Here is an 18,936-nt window from a genome sequence, read left to right on the forward strand (position 1 = left end):
AATAAAATCATCTAGAGAGTTTTCAAAATGTCCAGATGGCTAGGTTGCTTCCCCGAAGATTCTATTTCCATAGATCAAGGGGATGGCTGTGACCCAGGCCACGGTGCTCCTCAAGGCATGACCCTCAGGTCCACAGCGGCCAGGCTCCAGGCTCGTCTTCCCTTCACAATCACCTCCACTTGTCCTCTGGACAACTCAAAATCTATTATGAAGGAAACCTGCTGTTATTTCTAAGTGCTCTTTCTAGCACCTTGCTTTTTAGCTCAGTGGTTCTCAATGAGGGGGCTCTTTTGCAATTTGGCAATGTCTACAGGCATTTTTGCTTGTCACAACTGGGAATGTGCTACTGGCATCTAGTGCGTAGAGACCAGGGATGTTGCTAGGCATCCTGCAATGCACAGAACAGCCTCCACTACAAAGAATCAGCCAAAATGGCAACGTTGCTGAAGTTGAGAAAGTGCTTTGCCTGAAGCCTACCTTTGCTCTTCCTTAGTCACTCGGCTCACTTACTCATTGAACAAACATTTCCACTCCTCCCAATTCATCCTCCTCATCCTAGCTGCCTCCTGACTCTCCTTAACCATCCTGGTTAAACCAAACTCTCCCCAAATTATTACAAACATCTACCATCCTCACAACACCCTTGTTCCCTCCTGGCTGTGTTCCTTTTCAGTTCCATATTTCTGATCATCTTTATTAAGGCCAAAATACAGAATGATGGTTCTTCTAACAGCTGGACCTCATTGCCTCTCATCCTTTGAGAAAACTAAACCTTCCATCTAATTTGGTGGCCAATCAGGAGCTTCTACATCACTCCTCTCCAAGATCTAAACTTCTATATCTGTCACCTCTCCCACCAACCACCTTTCTCCCACCTTTTCTATTATCTCCCTTCTTTTGAACCCATCTCCTTATTCTCCAGTGTTTGCAATGAGATTCCAGTAATAGAACTACCCCTTCCCATTTTGACATCAATCTTTCCCACCCAGTCCTACAGTTGGTCAGACATTCTATTCTCATAGATTAGAGCTCTCACAGACCCTCAGTTTTGTTCAATCTAAGGATGAGGAAACTTCCATTTTCTGCTTTTCCATCCCAACTCTTAGAAAGTTGGGTAATGATGGAGACATATCTGGTTCCCCTACAAATGCACGCCACCCAGTTTCGCTAAGGTCTTTGATGAATTTAGCAAACAATTTAATTTGTTGCTGCTTTGCCTTCACATTCCCCATAGGGCTTACCCCAAACCTCGCCTTACTCTCACATCACTTTGTTTCTTATTCTACTACGGCGAATCAGGCCATTCACTTTGACAATTAACTTCTAGAGAGACACAAATGTTATCTTATAAGATTAAACTCCCTCCAAAAGTGCTCAAGTCCATCCACAAACTGCACCACCCCTACCCCTTCCATTCCCTGCTTCGCCTCCCGTTTCTCCCCTACTTGCCAGTGTGTCAGATTCTTCATTGTACCACACATATGCCTTTTCATTCTTACATTTTTGCTACTATCATTCTTCCTTCTGGGATTCTCTTCCTTCCAGTCTCTAGCTATAGAAATCTTACCGACCTTACACCAGCCCTTCATACCTTGTGAGATCAGCCTATAAGGAGAAAACCTGTAGCTCCCCCCAAATCTCCTCAGTAGTTTATTCTTACTTCTCTTACAGCAGTTATCATTCTGTATTATACTATAGGGATCTACATGACTATCTGTTACTCTCAGGTATCATATCCTTTAATATCTTTGACAAAGGTCTAGTTTGTTTCCACTACCCAAATCCACTTTTTTTTTTTAACATCTTTATTGGAGTATAATTGCTTTACAATGTTGTCTTAGTTTCTGCTGTATATCAAAGTGAATCAGCTATATGTATACATATATCCCTTCCCTCTTGCGTCTCCCTCCCACCCTCCCTATCCCACCCCCTCTAGGTGATCACGAAGCACCGAGCTGATCTCCCTGTGCTACTCCACTGCTTCCCACTAGCTATCTATTTTACATTTGGTAGTGTATATATGTTAATGCTACTCTCTCACTTCGTCCCAGCTTCCCCTTCCCCCCACCGTGCCCTCGAGTCCATTCTCTACGTCTGTGTCTTTATTCCTGTCCTGCCCCTAGGTTTATCAGAACCATTTTTTTTTTTAGATTCCATAGATATGTGTTAGCACACAGTATTTGTTTTTCCCTTTCTGACTTACTTCACTCTGTATGACAGATTCTAGGTCCATCCACCTCACTACAAATAACTCAGTTTCATTTCTTTTTATGGCTGAGTAATATTCCGTTGTATATATGTGCCACATCTTCTTTATCCATTCATCTGTCGATGGACACTTAGGTTTTTTCCATGTCCTGGCTATTGTAAATAGTGCTGCAATGAACATTGTGGTACATGGCTCTTTTTGAATTATGGTTTTCTCAGGGTATATGCCCAGTAGTCCAGTAGTGGTATTGCTGGGCCATATGGTAGTTCTATTTTTAGTTTTTTAAAGAACCTTCATAGTGTTCTCCATAGTGGCTGTATTAATTTATATTCCCACCAACAGTGCAAGAGGATTCCCTTTTCTCCACACCCTCTCCAGCATTTACTGTTTGTAGATTTTTTGATGATGCCCATTCTGACCGGTGTGAGGTGATACCTCATTGTGGTTTTGATTTGCATTTCTCTAATGATTAGTGATGTTGAGCATCCTTTCATGTGTTTGTTGCCAATCTGAATATCTTCTTTGGAGAAACGTCTATTTAGGTCTTCCACTCATTTTTGGATTGTGTTGTTTGTTTTTTTTGATATTGAGCTGCATGAGCTGCTTGTACATTTTGGAGATTAATCCTTTGTCAGTTGCTTCGTTTGCAAGTATTTTCTCCCATTCTGAGGGTTGTCTTTTCATCTTTTTTATGGTTTCCTTTGCTGTGCAAAAGCTTTTAAGTTTCATTAGGTCCCAAAATCCACTCTTGGCTTCTCCTACCTTGTATTAAAAACACACATATATGTACTTACATATGTGTGTATATATCTTAACAATATATTGTAGTATATATCATATATACATATATGTCTTCAAATGTTCCTGAATTCAAAGTAACTTAAATACTGATAAGCAATCAACTATACTTCAATAAACAAATAAACAAACAAATAAATATTACTACTACAGAAGCTCTTAATGAAATGGTAGATACTCTCCCCCCCCACAAAAAAACAGAAATGAAATTTAAAATTTATCGGGGATTTTTCACCTACGTTTTATGGATTAGGTTGAGAAGTTTGTGAATCTTCTTTAGTTGTACAGGCATTTTTCTGGTGAAAGAGTTCATAGCTTTTAATAGGTTCTCAAAAGAGCTTGTGATACACAAAAAAGGTAAAAACTACTATTCCACAGATCTGAAACATAAAGACAGAATTAACTTCTGTATTTTTAAATTTTCAGAATATCTAAATAATGTCTCAAATTAGATAATATGAATTTAAACTGTATGAATTCACATTTTTAAAAAAATGGATCATGTTGGCCCAGTTTACATCAACATTTACTTTTTACCAACACTGATCTGATTTGCTGTCAGCATAAATGTGATCTTAACAGCACATAATGAACAGAGAACATTAAAACATTTTAACTACTATCATAATAAGTAAATTGGATGGCTTAGTAAACTAATAAATAATAAGGATCAGGTTGCAATTTAAAATAATCTTCAATTATTAAAACCACTAGATATCAGATCAATTTACGATAGAAACACAGCTTGACATTCCAGTTAGATCATGCCCTAATTGCCAAAAGGGTAGAAACAGACACAATTTATTCAGTACATGTCATTATGCTATTCATGTGTGGACGTTTCACAAATCCTACTTGATAAACTGATTTAGTAATTGCTTAATTTCCTCCCATTATTGATTGATTGATTCATTCATTATTTTAAAATGATCATAACTAACACACAGCATTGCAGGTTAGGAATCAACTCCAAGTTGATTCCTAGAGTCTTACTGGGTCTTCTCCATCACCCAACACCCCAAGGCAGGGCAATGTGCACACCTGGCTCTCATTACCAGCACATGACTGGTAATGGCCGTCTAAGGGCTGCATTCAAACACATCAGAAAGACTTTCAGAGAGATGTATTTTGTAAAAGAAGATACTGTTGCCGAATTACTTTTCAACCCAAAATGTGACATTTCTCCTATACATTAGTATCACTGCCTCTGTCTATGACTTTGCTAACATTTCTCATCCATCTATTCCCCTTAAAGTTCAATATATAACATTTTTATTCACATTAGGAAAGATTAAATTAAAAGATGGGCCTAACAGCAGCAAACATTAGGAAAGATTAAATTAAAAGATGGGCCTAACAGCAGCAAAAGTGCAACAAAACTATTTTGTGTATAAACTCTGCATCGAATTGCCATATAAATCTCCAAAAAAAAAAAAAAAAAAAAAGACTCACTAGGGTTCATTTCTCTCAATTTAAGGGAAAAGCTAAGATTTTTGGTCACTCTGGTTCTTAACAAAACCATACAAAGTAGGTGCAGTAACAAAGAGATCATTGCTACCTCATTCTTGAGAAAACAAAGTGAAAACCAACAGGTTTCCCCTAAGGATTAAAATAAGAGAGGCATATAATTAAAGGTCACCAAACACTGCTGTTACAAAATTTACATTTACTAAACATAAACTGAATTTATGCCATATGCCTGATTTTTAGGGCAGTTTTTTTTTTAACAAAAGCAAATCTATTCTGAGACAGTCTATAAAATGGTAAACTGGGAAAGCACTGTCCCATAGATCTTAAGAACCTGTGGAACTTCCCAGGAATGTTTTAGATAAAACCAGACGTCTTGAGAAAATTCATTAATGAATTCACAGTTAACTTCACCAGACTGTCCTTTAAAATATATATCATCTTGGGCTTCCCTGGTGGCACAGTGGTTAAGAATACGCCTGCCAATGCAGGGGACACGGGTTCGAGCCCTGGTCCGGGAAGATCCCACATGCTCGGAGCAACTAAGCCCGTGGGCCACGGCTACTGAAGCCCACGCGCCTAGAGCCTGCGAGCCACAACTACTGAGCCCACGTGCCACAACTACTGAAGCCCACACGCCTAGAGCCCATGCTCCGCAACAAGAGAAGCCACAAAAATGAGAAGCATGCGCACCACACCAAAGAGTAGCCCCCACTCGCCTCAACTAGAGAAAAGCCCATGTGCAGCAACGAAGACCCAACACAGCCAAAAATAAAAGCAAATAAATAAATTTATTTAAAAATAAAAATAAAATAAAATATATATCATCTTAAGTAGTGTTACGTGCTTGTGAACTATTAGACATTCAGGAGCCAGACACTCCCCTTCCCCCCGCCCCCAACTGCTCCCCATCCTGTAGAAGAAAGTTGAAAACCTTTCATACCAGGCTAAAAGAAAAGCAAAACTCAGGTTCATAAATGCTATTGAACAGCCATAATATAACTACCATCTTTTGTTTGAATAAAATGGAACTGCATTTAATGAAAGATGGACAAAAATGAAACTCCGTTAATTCCTATTGGTAAGGGTAAGGAATACATGATCCTACACATAGCTCCTATATTTCAGGAAATCACAAGTTATAGATGCACTATCATCAAATTTGTGAGCAAGCTTTATTGAAAAAAAAAAAGACCCAGGGCTCTTTATATACCACCTGTGTATTCTCAAATCTACAACAGCTTCCAAATCCTACAGATATGCAGCTCCCTCACTGCTCCCAAAAACCAGAGTTAAACACATCCGTAAGACCCTAATCTCATCTCTGTCCCTCAGAATAATGAAATGGAGCAAACAGGTAGCACTTGGATACACCATGTCCTGTAGAGTCCATGATCCCTATTTTACAGATTAAGAGAATGAGGTCTGAATCACTGTGTCCCCAGGGATGAATTATGACTTCCTGGAGCAAGCTGTCCCCCACCACTGCAGACTCTGTAACAAAGGAGGTACTCAAGCCAAGGCAGTAGAAAGAGCTCTTCTCCAAGGGCCAAGACCGCAGAAGGCAGCACACCACTAGGCTCTAATGCTCTCTGCTCACTGGGGCCTGTAGAAGTCCTCCCCACATTTTGTTTCTCAGTGGCATCAGAGATTGTCCTTTCTAAAAATGATACTCTGGAAGATTAGCCTTGTAGATCTCCTATGGCTAGAAGAGGGTCATATGAATCCCCTACCACTGAACATTTCAGACATAAAATTGATTGTCCATCATTTGACACACAGCTGTCAGTTAAAGGATTTGAAATACCTCCTTATTCTGTTGTGTAATTAGCACCATACAGATGCACACAAAGACTTCTGTTAGCAGGAGAGATTTGATTCCTCCATTCCAAACCAAGACTCATTTGTTTTCAAAGAATGCAGCATTGTTGGGGTTTTTAAATGCGTTACTGTTTTCGAGTGTATGCATTGATTAGAAAACAAAAGTCAGTATGAGGACTCTTCACCACCCGCCCTGCAAAGGCAAACATTTAGGGTTTGATGCTGGAAGACGGAGTTTGGTTTTAGATGTAGGATACAGGCATTGCTCCTCAGCCACTGCTTCTAAAAGAAAGTGCTTCTGGGGTCTTCCCTGGTGGTCCAGTGGCTAAGAATCCGCCTTCCAATGCAGGGGACACGGGTTCGATCCCTGTTCGAGGAACTAAGATCCCACATGCCGCAGGGCAACTAAGCTCACACACTCTAGAGCCCATGTGCAGCAACTAGAGAGCCCGCGTGCCGCAACGAAGAGCCCGCGTGCCGCAACGAAGAGCCCGCGTGCCGCAACGAAGACCTGATGCAGCCAAATAACTAAATAAATAAATAAAGATTTTTTAAAATCCATCTGAGAACAGAATTTCCCTAAAAAAAAAAAAAGAAAGAAAGTGCTTCTGCAGACGCCCTCTCCTAGGTGTTCTGAAGTTCCAAACATCCTTGGAACCTGCAACATGTCACCCTCTTTGCAACATCAGCAATTGGACTTGACTGAATTTCAAAGTTGAGGGTTGTGATTTTAGTGGCCAAAACATAACTGCAAGAAACTCAAGTAAAACATATTTTAAAAAAATGGTCGGGCTTCCCTGGTGGCGCAGTGGTTGAGAGTCTGCCTGCCAATGCAGGGGACACGGGTTCGAGCCCTGGTCTGGGAGGATCCCACATGCTGCAGAGCAACTGGGCCCGTGAGCCACAACTACTGAGCCTGCGCATCTGGAGCCTATACTCCACAACAAGAGAGGCCGCGACAGTGAGAGGCCCACGCACCGCGATGAAGAGTGGCCCCCGCTTGCCACAACTAGAGAAAGCCCTCGCACAGAAACGAAGACCCAACACAGCCATAAATAAATAAAAATAAAATTAAAAATAAAAAAAAAAAGTCAAGTACTTGAAAACAAGCTTCCCTTCATTTACTTTAATTACGTAATAATAATACTTGATATTCTTTTTTTAATACTTGATATTCTTAAACATCTTTATGTATTATTATTTGTTAGATACCTGTTTAATAAGTTAAGAGTTTCCATACTGAATTTTTAGTCATTAAGTATTGTTTAGATAATAATTTAATATTATTAACTTTTAGACTGCATCATGAGCCTAGAGTAATATTTCACTGAAAACTATTCCTGAAAATACTAGTTCCATGCAAGGTTAATAGGGGATATCAGAAAAGAGGTTCCTTGGTTTGTTGCAAACACTTTCTAAGTATCTGCAGACTTAAAGGGAATTAAGCAGGGGTTTCTTTAGTGCAGGACTTCTAGGAGCTGCAGATACACTAACATGAATCATGCCCCTTGGGGGCGGGAGAGAGGATAGTTACGACGGTGCCCCACCCCACAACACAGTTAACCTCACAGCTCATGTTCGGGGGGAGCGTTTTGCAGGACTAGCACCCACGGAATGCTGCCTGACCAAGCAGAATGCTGACTGCTTTGTGAAATCTAAGTTTAATTCTTAAAGAACACTTAAAGTGGGTACATCACACACATAAGCATATTGTTTATCTATTTCAAACCATTTGCACCTACTTTGTAATCCTTATTCATATACCTCCCCCCCAAAAATGATGGATAGGTGAAGAAAAAAATGTTTCTACAAAGAAACTAGTTTTTGCAACTAGGGCCACTGGTCAAATGATATATAGGCGTCCCCGCAACTACTCCCAGTCTCACTAGATGAACAGTTCTTAAAGATTAAACTAGTAATAATTACAGAGATTTTTCTAGGTATCAGAAGTAACACAGCAATAAAGCCTCACATTTGTGAAGCTCTTTCATGTAAACTTTAAGCACATTTTCTCAGATGCTCCTAAGCATTCTGTAGGGTAAATGGGTCAGGAATTATTTGCCCCACTTTTCAAATGAGTAAACAGCACCCAGGAATATAAATGGCTTGAGCAAAGTCACAGTTATTTAGTTGTCCCGTATGGAAGCGCTAGACAGGGTAGAAAAAATATGCCTTCTCACTTAGTCCAGTGCTTTTTCAGCATATTCCCTCAGATCTCTCTCTCTCTCCCAGGGCTGTGTTTTGCACAGCGAGAAGCTATTCCAGAAATTCAGACTGAGGGGCTAGGCTAGCAAAGAGAAGCAGTTGAAGGGACCAATTCCACTCCAGCATTACCAGGCATAGAGGGTATAGACTAGAGGCACTGAATCGCTTTCAGATTTTTCTCTCTATTCATTGCAAAGACACAAATGCTGTGAAAAGACCTTCCATTTCCCTTACTTAAACTTCTGAATAGGACTAAGCTGGAAGTCAGAAATAGGCACACTTGGTCCTGAAGAGAAGTTTTCTTTCACATCAGTAACAGGCAAAAGGAAGAAATGAGCTAATTATCTAGTTGGGTTGAAGAATTTCAAACACAGGTTCACACACTCCTGCAACAACGTTAAGTGAAGGCCTAATTTCTAGACCAGTAGTTCTCAAAGTTCGACCTGCAGCATCAGTGTCACCTGGGAACTCATCAGAAATGCAAATTTAAGGTCTCTGTCCTACTGAATCAGAAACACTGGGGTGGGGCCTATTGATTTGTATGGGAAAAGCCCTTCAGGTGATTCTGACACACACTGCAGTTCCAGAATTTTCTAGGATGTTCAATGCAATGCATATTTTAAATAACCTATTACTTGAAGTTATTTCCAACAACAATAATTTTAACTAATATCCTCACCAATAGTGGTCTAGGTGGACTTAGGATTTGGGACATGTTAAAAAAAATAGAAACAACAGGCAAATAACATTACTCTGCATTAGCCATTCATCAGGGTCTGGCTTCAAAAAGAACCGGAATGTGAGAAAAATAAATACATTTTTTCTTCCCATGGAATCTTTTTTAAACATACCTATCAAAGTGTCCGAGTCCCTTTTGGCCAGAAATGCAGAGCGGCTGTAACTTTTTTTTCTCCCCTTGAACAATGACAGAAATACAGCCTTACTATGAGGGGTTATTTCTCTAGGGTACAACTACAAGTGTGCTTTGCAGTGTTAGGGCACATTTGAAATCTTGTGGGAACAGCCAGGGACACCAACTCTGGGGCACCCTCTCCTTTGATTCTCTAGTCCACACACTGGCAGTTCAAAGATGGTAAACCCCAAGTCCACATGGGCCAGCCAGGTGTGGATAGGGGCCTGGCATCAAGCCTTCTCTCTGTGCCTGCTTAGTCTTGTGTTGATTACTGTGTTGACCAGGAATCAATAGGTAGATGATACTGCCTTTGTTAGTTAAACAAATGTAAGCTACTGCTACTGTTTCACGTTCCATGGCGAACATGGATGCAATGGACGCAATGGACGCAGTGATAAAACCTCCATCAGGCTTAAAGTCAAGGTAAACTTGAGTTTGAATCTAAGCTCTACCACTTACTAAGGGGGTGACTTAAGTAAGTTGCTTGAACTTCCAGAACCTGTTTCCTCCTCTGTAAAATGGGGATACTAATATCTATTACCTACTTCATAGGATTATTGGAAAGGAATCAGTGAAAAAAACACACGTTTAGACGTTTAGCATTTAGCCAGAAATAGCTTCCAATAAATACTAACGTTTTCATTATTTTTAAAGTATTTTACAAAGTTGGATTTTGAAAGTATAACAAATTATAATGACGAATGTTTTTTCAAAGTGCACATAAAAATCAGTTTATCTGTAAACTTTTCAAAAAGAGTTTTCATAGGGATCAAAATTTGCATGTAGGATCCAAAATAATTTAAAAGGCAAAAGTTATTAGCATTAGAAGTCACTCTATTCCTATTCCAGGCTAAAAAAAAAGACAGTCTATAGCTTGCATTAGATTAAATGTTATGACCACTTCTATCAGACACGATACTAATTTTAGACTTTAAGCAAAAAAAAAAAAAAAAAAAGGAAAACTGATTTCAGGAAGATGAAGCAACTACGTCCTTTAAATAGTAAGAGCTTTCAAATCTAAACACACCTGAGATATTAAAAGAAGAGAAAACCAGTTTATAAATTTTATTTCCCACCTTAATCTGCAAAACTAAAATGATATAATTTTATCTTGTGCTTTCATGATTTTTAAATGTTCTTCAATTTCCTAGGGTTGGTACAAATGTTTCATACACTTCTATTTCCACTCAATAGAAATGATGTAGGTATAAATACAGTACTTAATTCTATTGTTGTTATGGAGAAAAAAAAAACCCTAAATACGTCATATCCTGATGGTCTACATATTTCATTATATTTAAAATACACAATAGTCAAGGGGAAAAAAGGGACCAAAATTAGAAGAGTTCATTTTACAGGTGAAATAATAGAAGTGAAATAATTCTGTGTATGTTTGGTTTCTGATATTTGTGTGCTATAAGGCATGGAAATAGGGAAGCAATTATCAGCAATATTGGTTTCAAACCTATTTTTGGAAAAACTAAACTGAGTTGCTTGAAATTCTACTAACTAACTGAAACAAATCCCTTGAAATTTTAGTGAAACCCACAGATAATGGAGGGCTGACTCTCATTTTATATGAGGGACTTGAGGATCGATCAAAGGCAAGGTCCACGGAGGGGCAGGGTCCTGGAACCAATCCCCTGCAAACACCAAGGGACAACTGTATAGACAAATATTTAATGACATCATAATTTTAATATTTTTAATTCCAGTATAAACGCAGAAATGTTAAAACGTGTTTCTGTCTCAGATTTTATTTTTGTCAAGTACACACATGCACAGGAAAGAAACAGACCAAGAAATAAAGACCTCCTATTTTAAGGAGTCCCTGGCTGCCATTCTGAAATTCTTGACTGGGCAAGTAGAGAATCTGACCCCAAAGTAAAGCAGCATCAGAGGGAAAAGCTGGTGGCAATGCCCATTTGCATATCTGGGCCATTGTCCACATATGCGTCCCAAGCCAGAGATGACTCTGGCATTCTGCACAGGGGATGGTACCCATTCAAGCCTTTATTTGAGAAAGAAGGGGAAAGAGCGTTCTACGAAACTTTGGGTGTATGAAAAAAGAAGCTGCCCTTGGTCTGTGAACCAAGAAACAGAGCTGGGCACTGGAAGAAGTTTCTACATCTTTTTTTGGTCAACATTAGAGCCGAGCAGTGCTGAATTATAATGAAAGAGTAAATTAAAGACGAAAACATGCATGATAATATTGGGGTGCAAAAACAGAAAACATTTAAAAGGAAGAAAGTAATCATTATTTTACAATGTAGCAAACTCTTAGCATATTTTTCCATCATAAGTTTCTGAAATATTATGTGGAAATTGTTAGTCTTCTCCATGAATCAGATTGATTAATGACCTCAAGATTTTATTACCAATGGCATTTGACTCTAAAATTTTAAATTCTCTGAGAGGGAGGGTTGTGAGAGATAACGTTCTACACTTCTGGGGAACTTTCAAACTTGTCAAAAATACCCTAGGAAAATCATAAGATTCTACCGGCACTCTTCAAGCCACTTTGTGTCAATGCTCTATTCTGTTTTAAGTAACCAAAGACCTTATAACTCTGAACACTGCATAAAATCACAATCGACACCACTGAAACACTCCATAATTACAATAAAATAGTTTTTTCTTAGTCCACGTATATACTCATGGCCTTCTCTAATAAATTTGTACCTCCAAAAATGCTTAGAAACTATGCAGTAGAAAACAACTGATCATTCTTAATTGTTTCAAATGAGCTTCTCCAGGCAGCTGCACATGTGTACTCACCTAATTGTTAGTTGCACCTGCTCCAAGTTAGCAATACTTCATAGAACACATGGCAAGACTGGCATTTTCAAGTGTTAATCTGTTCAATGTAAATCTATACTTTCTTTCAATTGTTTATGATACATATGCTTTGTGCCATATAGGAGTCTAGTGTACAAAAATGTGGGCGATTTCTAATTTCTTTACTTGAAAACAAAGCTGTCTTTTCAAACTAAAATAAATTATGCTCTTCCATATTATGGTTGATTTTTCACTGAGAAATATCTGAGATATTTAAGCATTTTTTTCAACATTTATATAAAGTACTCTTTGATTCAACCAAACATCGAAGAAAAAAAATAGCAAAAACTCTTTCACAAACTGCTGAAAGTTGTAAATAAGAAGTTAAATTGTTCTTGTCCTGTACCACCATATCCACCACTGCAAATGCAGTGATGCCTTTTGAGACTAACATCTTCAGTTTCTGAGCATTAAGGACAGCAATGATAAAAATAAAATTACATTCTTCAGATTATGAGCTTAGATGCTGGATTCTGCACATGCAGCAAATCTGTTTCCAGAGATCACACCGCTTTTTCATAGGAATCACCCTAAAATCTGAAGTTGGAGTAACCATTCAGCTCAAAGATTTTAATGTATGATAAATAGAGACAGATACTTTTTCATAAAATGGACAGATACTTTTTCATATAAATGGAAGTTTTATATTAAATCTCTACAGTATGAAATTCTAATTTTTTGTCTTATAAACTGATTTCCTGATTTTTAAAAGAATGTATGTCTATCCACACTTGTCTGTCAAACATTAAATTAAATGCACATTTAACATAATTAAAAGCAAAGATACAGAATCCTGACAAGTAAATTTCTCTGGAGCCTTTGTCTCTGTCCTTCACGTGTTAAAGGATCAAAACACTGTGTCTGCTGATAATATATTGATGAATGAGGTTCCCATCACCACAATACTAAAGCTACCTCACCTCCTTCTAAGGTTAGCTGCAAGTTTACACAGACATAAATATTGCTTTAAGTCTAGTTAAAATACAAACACTCTACTTACAAAATTGGAGTCAAATGTTTCTAGAGACTTAATAGTGACTTAACAAAGAAACTTAATAAAGTTTCTATCTTAGACAATTTTGGCTTCAATTAATTTTAATAAATCTAAGATTTTCTGTCCAGCTGCAAAAAAATACCCAAATGTTACGAGAACGCACACTAAACACTACAGAAGTAAACAAAACTAGGCGAACTTTTGTGTCAATCAATGGTACATTCCGGAAACCTGGCTACTTATAAAACAAACTTTACTCATAATAGCTCAAAGATACATAAAGTTTTCAAAGATCTATCAAGAACAAAGGAAAACATAAACACCCACCTATTGTGGGTGTGTGCGCGCGCACGCACGCGCGCACACGTACAGTGCTTTGCAACTAGTTGCAAAATAATTATTTTATTTAAAATTAAATACTATACTTCTAAGAAACAACAATTAACAGGAATCTCTGGAGTCCTTTAAATGTGATCATTTCACCCTATCAAAACAATTGTTCTTCGTCCTTTGTTTTTTCTTCTGCATCTGCATTAACATGGCTGCTAATTATATTAGCCTGGTGGTACTTAAAGTCTGAATGGGAAAAATCAGATGATTCTTATAGAGCCTAAAATACCTCTTAGGATTCAAATGTATACTTGCTTAAATTGAGCACTTCTATATTACTGCTACTTCTATTTTGTTAGAGAACTTAGCTTTGATTCAGAATTTCTGTTTCATAAGTGATATAACACCTCTCCAACACACCACTGCATATATGCATGCACACAAACACACACACACACACCTTTAGCCTTATTATGCTACTTTGTATATTAAGCTTCCCATTTGTATATTTATGTTTTTCTAAAACTGTTTAAGTTCTTGAGTTTGTATTCTTCACCCAAAATGCCATATAGATCTAATGCCTACATCTACCACAATAAAGCCCTACTATGTTAAAAGATTAAAAGCTAAATCACATTTTTAAGATTCAAAATTGAAAAAAGCATAAGAGTGCTCTTACCCACCCATTCTCACAGCTTTATGCTTTTACACAGTGAATCAGCAAATGTATTCTTTTCTGAATCATATATGAACATAAGAATGTTTTGAAAATGTTTATACAGTTTGGCACACCTGGCCTTACTGGTGGTTTTCCAAGGTAAACTCGTTGTTCTGATCAGCTTTATCATTAAGAGTGAAAAAAAACTTTATTGCAGAACTTAACTGAATATGTGGTACAGAAAAATAAACTGTTTTACATGTCACTGAGAAAATGTTACATTCTTAAAATTATATTTATAGTTCTACCTTCTTTTTCTTACAACCAAGTGCAGAAGTAATTCACAGATCAAAATATACATTATCAGATAACTTTCCTGGGAAAGAAAAACATCCTTGAGACAATATACAACTAAAAGCACTGCTTCAGCTAAATATTAAAGAAAACAACAACAACCGTTCGTGGGCTTCATGACAACTGATAAACAATGAAGAACACTTATCAGTTTAAATAGCAAATTCTTGCTCTTTCGATTACTGATTGGGCTCTTAGATATTGTCTCCAGTCTTGTCCTTTCAGCCTTTATGAAACAATTGTTGGAAATGTGGGTGGTTATCCAGATTAATTTACACTTTCCAAGGAAAGGTGTTTGATAACAGGAGTGAGCAAGTACCTCCTACCTCAAATTAACCACTTAAAGTGGTCTATTTTTCACCTCTAAACTATCCTCAGCCCCTCCTTCTATTGCCCTTAGGGAATTTAAATTCAGAGACGTGACGTTTTCCATTATTGGCTCCTTGCCTCTTTGCAACTGTACAACATTCCTCAAAAAGTACATATAATTCTCCATCCCACGGAATCAGACAACAGTATCTATTTCAGGAGCAATTACATAGATAATGTAAGATACAATATTTTTCCTTAGAATTGTTTGTAATAATTGTGATTTCAAGGCTACTGGTTCAGTCTATGGCAATGCTGTCGCTGAGTTCATCTAAGTATTTCTCTTCAATCTACATACTTTTAAAACTCAGTGTGTCCTGTACATCAGACTGCCGTAAGGATACCATTTGCACTACACAGTGGTTTGTTAGAGCATTATACTTATAAGACAATATATTCCTTGAAAAATAATACACGTCAATGAAGAAACAAAGATACTGCAAAAATTACTACATAGAAGAAAAGTCAAAAATTCCGTTATTTCTCTTGTTTTAACACCTGTATAGTAAATCACATGTGACCACCACGTTGTTACATTAATAGGAACACAAAGCATAAAAGAACAAGAGCTACCTCTTGCTTTGCTTAAAGAAATTAAAGACAAGTTTAACCCGCACCTGCCAAACTGTCTTCAGAGGGAAAGAAATAGGTGGGGGCGGAAAGCCTCACCTGTCCTGTACCCCACAGTGCGTCTCCCTGAAAGCATTTTAAATATAGGCAATATAACTCTCACCTTTTCTTTTCTTTTTTCTTCCGTTCTAATCAATGGCAGACCTTTTACTGCACTCCCCTGCCCACTATCTCAAAGGCACGTTACAGAATAAGAGGACCCAAGTGTCACTTACCAGTTGCATGCCACAGATAAAGATAAGCGTGCACCTGCCACTGCAATAACCCATGGTTTCCGAGACCCCTGCCACAGCCAAACTGTCCCACGTCGGCCACCGTCGAGCCCCCACTTTATCCAATCAGATCGCGGGGAAGGACAGGCAAACCTGCCGAGGGCTCGGGGGCTCCGGGCTGCAGCTGCCAGCGTCCTGGGAAGTGACAGGCATTAGGACCTGCTAGCGCGGTGGCGGTGGCGGCGGCAGCTCCAGCCGCGCCCGCCACACATACCTTCACTCGCTCGGTGCACACGCCGCGCCGCGGGCAGCGCCGCCCGCGGAGACGCGCCCGGGGCCCGCAGGGGCAGCAGCGGCAGCCTCGCAGCGCCGCCGCGCCCTCGGGCATCTGGCCTCGAAGTTTCGCCCCCGCCGCTCCCCGCGCCGCCTCGCCCCACGCCCCCCAGCGCGGCCGCCGCCCGACGCGCGCTCGCCCGGCGCTCTCCGCGCGCCGGCTCCGGGGGCGGCAGAAGCGCGCGCGGGGAGCTGCCCGCCTCCCTGCGCCGCCCGCGGCTCCTCTGCACCCCGCGCTGCGGGGCCCAGCGGGCGGGGGCGGGGCGCGGGCCGGGAGGGGGCGTCCGGGCTCCGCGGTCCCGGGAGGCGGCGGACGAGGCTGCTGCGCGCAGGGCTGCCGGGTCCGCGCCGCGTCCTGCAGCGGCGCTGCCCCTCCCCTCGCCCAGATGTGTTAATCCTCCTACAACAAATCCTTCAACCTGCTCCCCGCCGCCCCCTCCCAAAGCGTCAACTTCCTCCAGCCCTGCCGGGGCTGCAGCCGAGGGGGCTGTTGGCGGCGGTGTCTAGGCGGGAAGGAGCGACGCAGGAGCGGCGGCTGCGGCGGTGGGGACACTGGGGCCCGCGGGCTGAAGAGTCCGGGCGGCGTGTCCGCAGCTTGCTGGGCTTGTGTGGGTCCTGCTCCCGCAGCCGAGCCCGGAGCACTATGCGCGACCGAGCCGCTTGTGTGCCTGTGTGTGTTTGGGGGAAAAGGGACGAAGAGGAGGGTAAGGGAAGGAGGATGGTTGATGAAATAGGAGTGCAGCCCTGGCATCCCGACCGGCCGGAAGCCCGCGTGGCAGACTGGTCGGAGAAGGGACGCAGCGGTTGCCGACGCACTGCCAGCCGCCCGGCACCCGGCTCCCAAGGATGTGCAAGGGCCGGAGCGTAGAGAGTTACGGAACAGACCCTGCTCCGGAAAAGGGGCCGGGTTGCTGCTGGAGTTGGTGGGAAAATTGGGAACTGGGGGAAGTAGGGACGCAATGAGTTGCCGTTGCTGCTTCAAACTGTTGTTTGTTTTCACTCAAGAAATGAAAGGATCAGAGACAATTTCAAAACCGAAGTACTTTAGCCTCAGGGGCCGTCCGGGCTGGATGTGGATTCCTGGAGGTGGATGCTGCAGCCCTCGCTCTGGAACGCCAGCCGGAAGCTGTGCCTCGGCTCCTGTAACCTGCGGAGACACGCGCTTCGGAGCCCGTTGCTGCCACCTGCGGGTGGAAAGCTGAAGAGCGAAGCAGTCTGGTCCAGGTGGCGTCCCCTGGGGTTTGAGTGTCGGGATCCAAGGGTCAGTGTTTTCTTTATAGACCTGAGCCTCTTGTCAAAGCATTTCTAACTCTCCCAGGAAGTGAAGGTGTGGTGTAGAGATCCGCTGAGGTACTGAGTCGTTGGTATGAAGGGGCAAGATTGGTAAGAAAAGAGAACGGTTAAGGAAACTAGCAAGTATCTTCCCACACCCCCCGAAGAGATTAAGACTGTTGAAAACACATCAAGCAAAGAGCTTTCCCTAGCAAATGGGATTTGGCCCTACTGAGAAAATGGTATTTGTGTAGGATAATATTATGCTGGGAACCACAAACACGGACCCCAAATGATTGCTTCCTTTGAATAAATAATGACGTATCAGAATGACTAAATATAAAGAAATTGAATAGGGCATAGGGACCCTAGTCTTCAGAAGTGTGGGACTGAATTTTCAGAAATGATTTGTCAACTGTAGACAGCAGAAAAGAGATTTGACTTGTTAAATTTGTAGAATGTGGATATTTTGTTACTATAATGAGAATGCCTGATTTTAATCGCCCCACTTGTAAATGGACTTTTCTCTGAAAAGTGTCTTTCGAAGTTTAATGAAATTATGAGAGCCCAATATGTGCTCTTACCCACTGAAGGGCCTAACAAGTAATAACTGCTCCACAACACTTGGTGAAACTGAAGCCAGAGGTATCTGGTGGCAAGTGTTTCTTTTCGTTGTTACTCTGTTTTTACACACAGGTTAGCTGTCCAGTAGCTGCTGGGGGTGTAGGTATTTTGTATTGCCAAGCAAAAAGAAAGCTGTAAGTTAATGCTTTCTAATGCTTAAAGAAGCTGTTGCCATATTATGAAAAGCATTCTGTTCCCTTTTAAAATTCATAATTGCAACAGTGCATTTCTGTGGATTCGTCTATAATCCTGCAGTGGTTTCCCTGCAACCAGCAACAGCCTGAGTGGCCTTTAGGCTGCACAGGTAAAAGGATAACATGACGCTGTCTGTAGCCGACTCTCAGTGCCCCACGCATAGTCCCTGGATTCTTGCCCTTTAGAACATGCCCATCTTCTTTCTGCAAGCACCTGGGACTGTTACAGGCTTTTTCTGCCCACAGGAGGTGCTTGACTGGGAGTAAAGGTACAGCCTCAAGAGCAACCTTCCCCCAGTAATGGATGGGAGTTGGTGGATAAATTCCCCAACTTTCTCAACCTAGAGCTGTGAAACCTTGAGGCATGCTCATGCCTGCCTTCTGAATTAGCTTCCTTCCCTTCCCTGCCCCATTTCCCTACTCCTCTACTGGTGCTTCCTGAGATCAACTCAGCAATAAACCACTTCACTCAAATCCTGTGTCAGGGCTGCCTCTGGAGAAACCCAGCAGAAGGCAGCCTTTAGGAGTTTTTATTCCTGATCTGACATCATTGTCACTGTTCTCAGAAGAGTGAACCAGAAGCGTGTTCAGTGTTGCACCTGCCGTTGCATTTACTGCGTGCACCCACTGCCTTACGTGCTGCCCCTACGTCATCTCGTTCATTACTCACAGGAAACTGGTGAGTTGGTGCAATGCTCGTTTTAAAGATGCCCTT

At 41.0% G+C, this 18,936-nt stretch overlaps 1 protein-coding gene across 3 annotated transcripts in view; it reads right to left on the minus strand.

Moving 5' to 3' along the window:
* NKAIN2 (sodium/potassium transporting ATPase interacting 2) overlaps positions 1-16,133 on the minus strand; it is a 1,014,504-nt gene extending 998,371 nt beyond the window's left edge. For all 3 annotated transcript variants that reach the window (XR_005022114.1, XR_005022113.1, XM_036870929.1), the window contains exon 1: positions 15,802-16,133. Coding sequence is in view for 1 of the 3 variants with exons in the window: in XM_036870929.1 (XP_036726824.1) it covers positions 15,802-15,855 (54 nt within the window). In the remaining 2 variants the exon portion in view is untranslated. The remainder of the gene's footprint in view (positions 1-15,801) is intronic.
* Positions 16,134-18,936: the final 2,803 nt, after the last annotated feature.

The sequence above is a fragment of the Balaenoptera musculus genome, chromosome 12 (assembly GCF_009873245.2).
Source record: "Balaenoptera musculus isolate JJ_BM4_2016_0621 chromosome 12, mBalMus1.pri.v3, whole genome shotgun sequence".
NCBI lineage: Eukaryota > Metazoa > Chordata > Mammalia > Artiodactyla > Balaenopteridae > Balaenoptera > Balaenoptera musculus.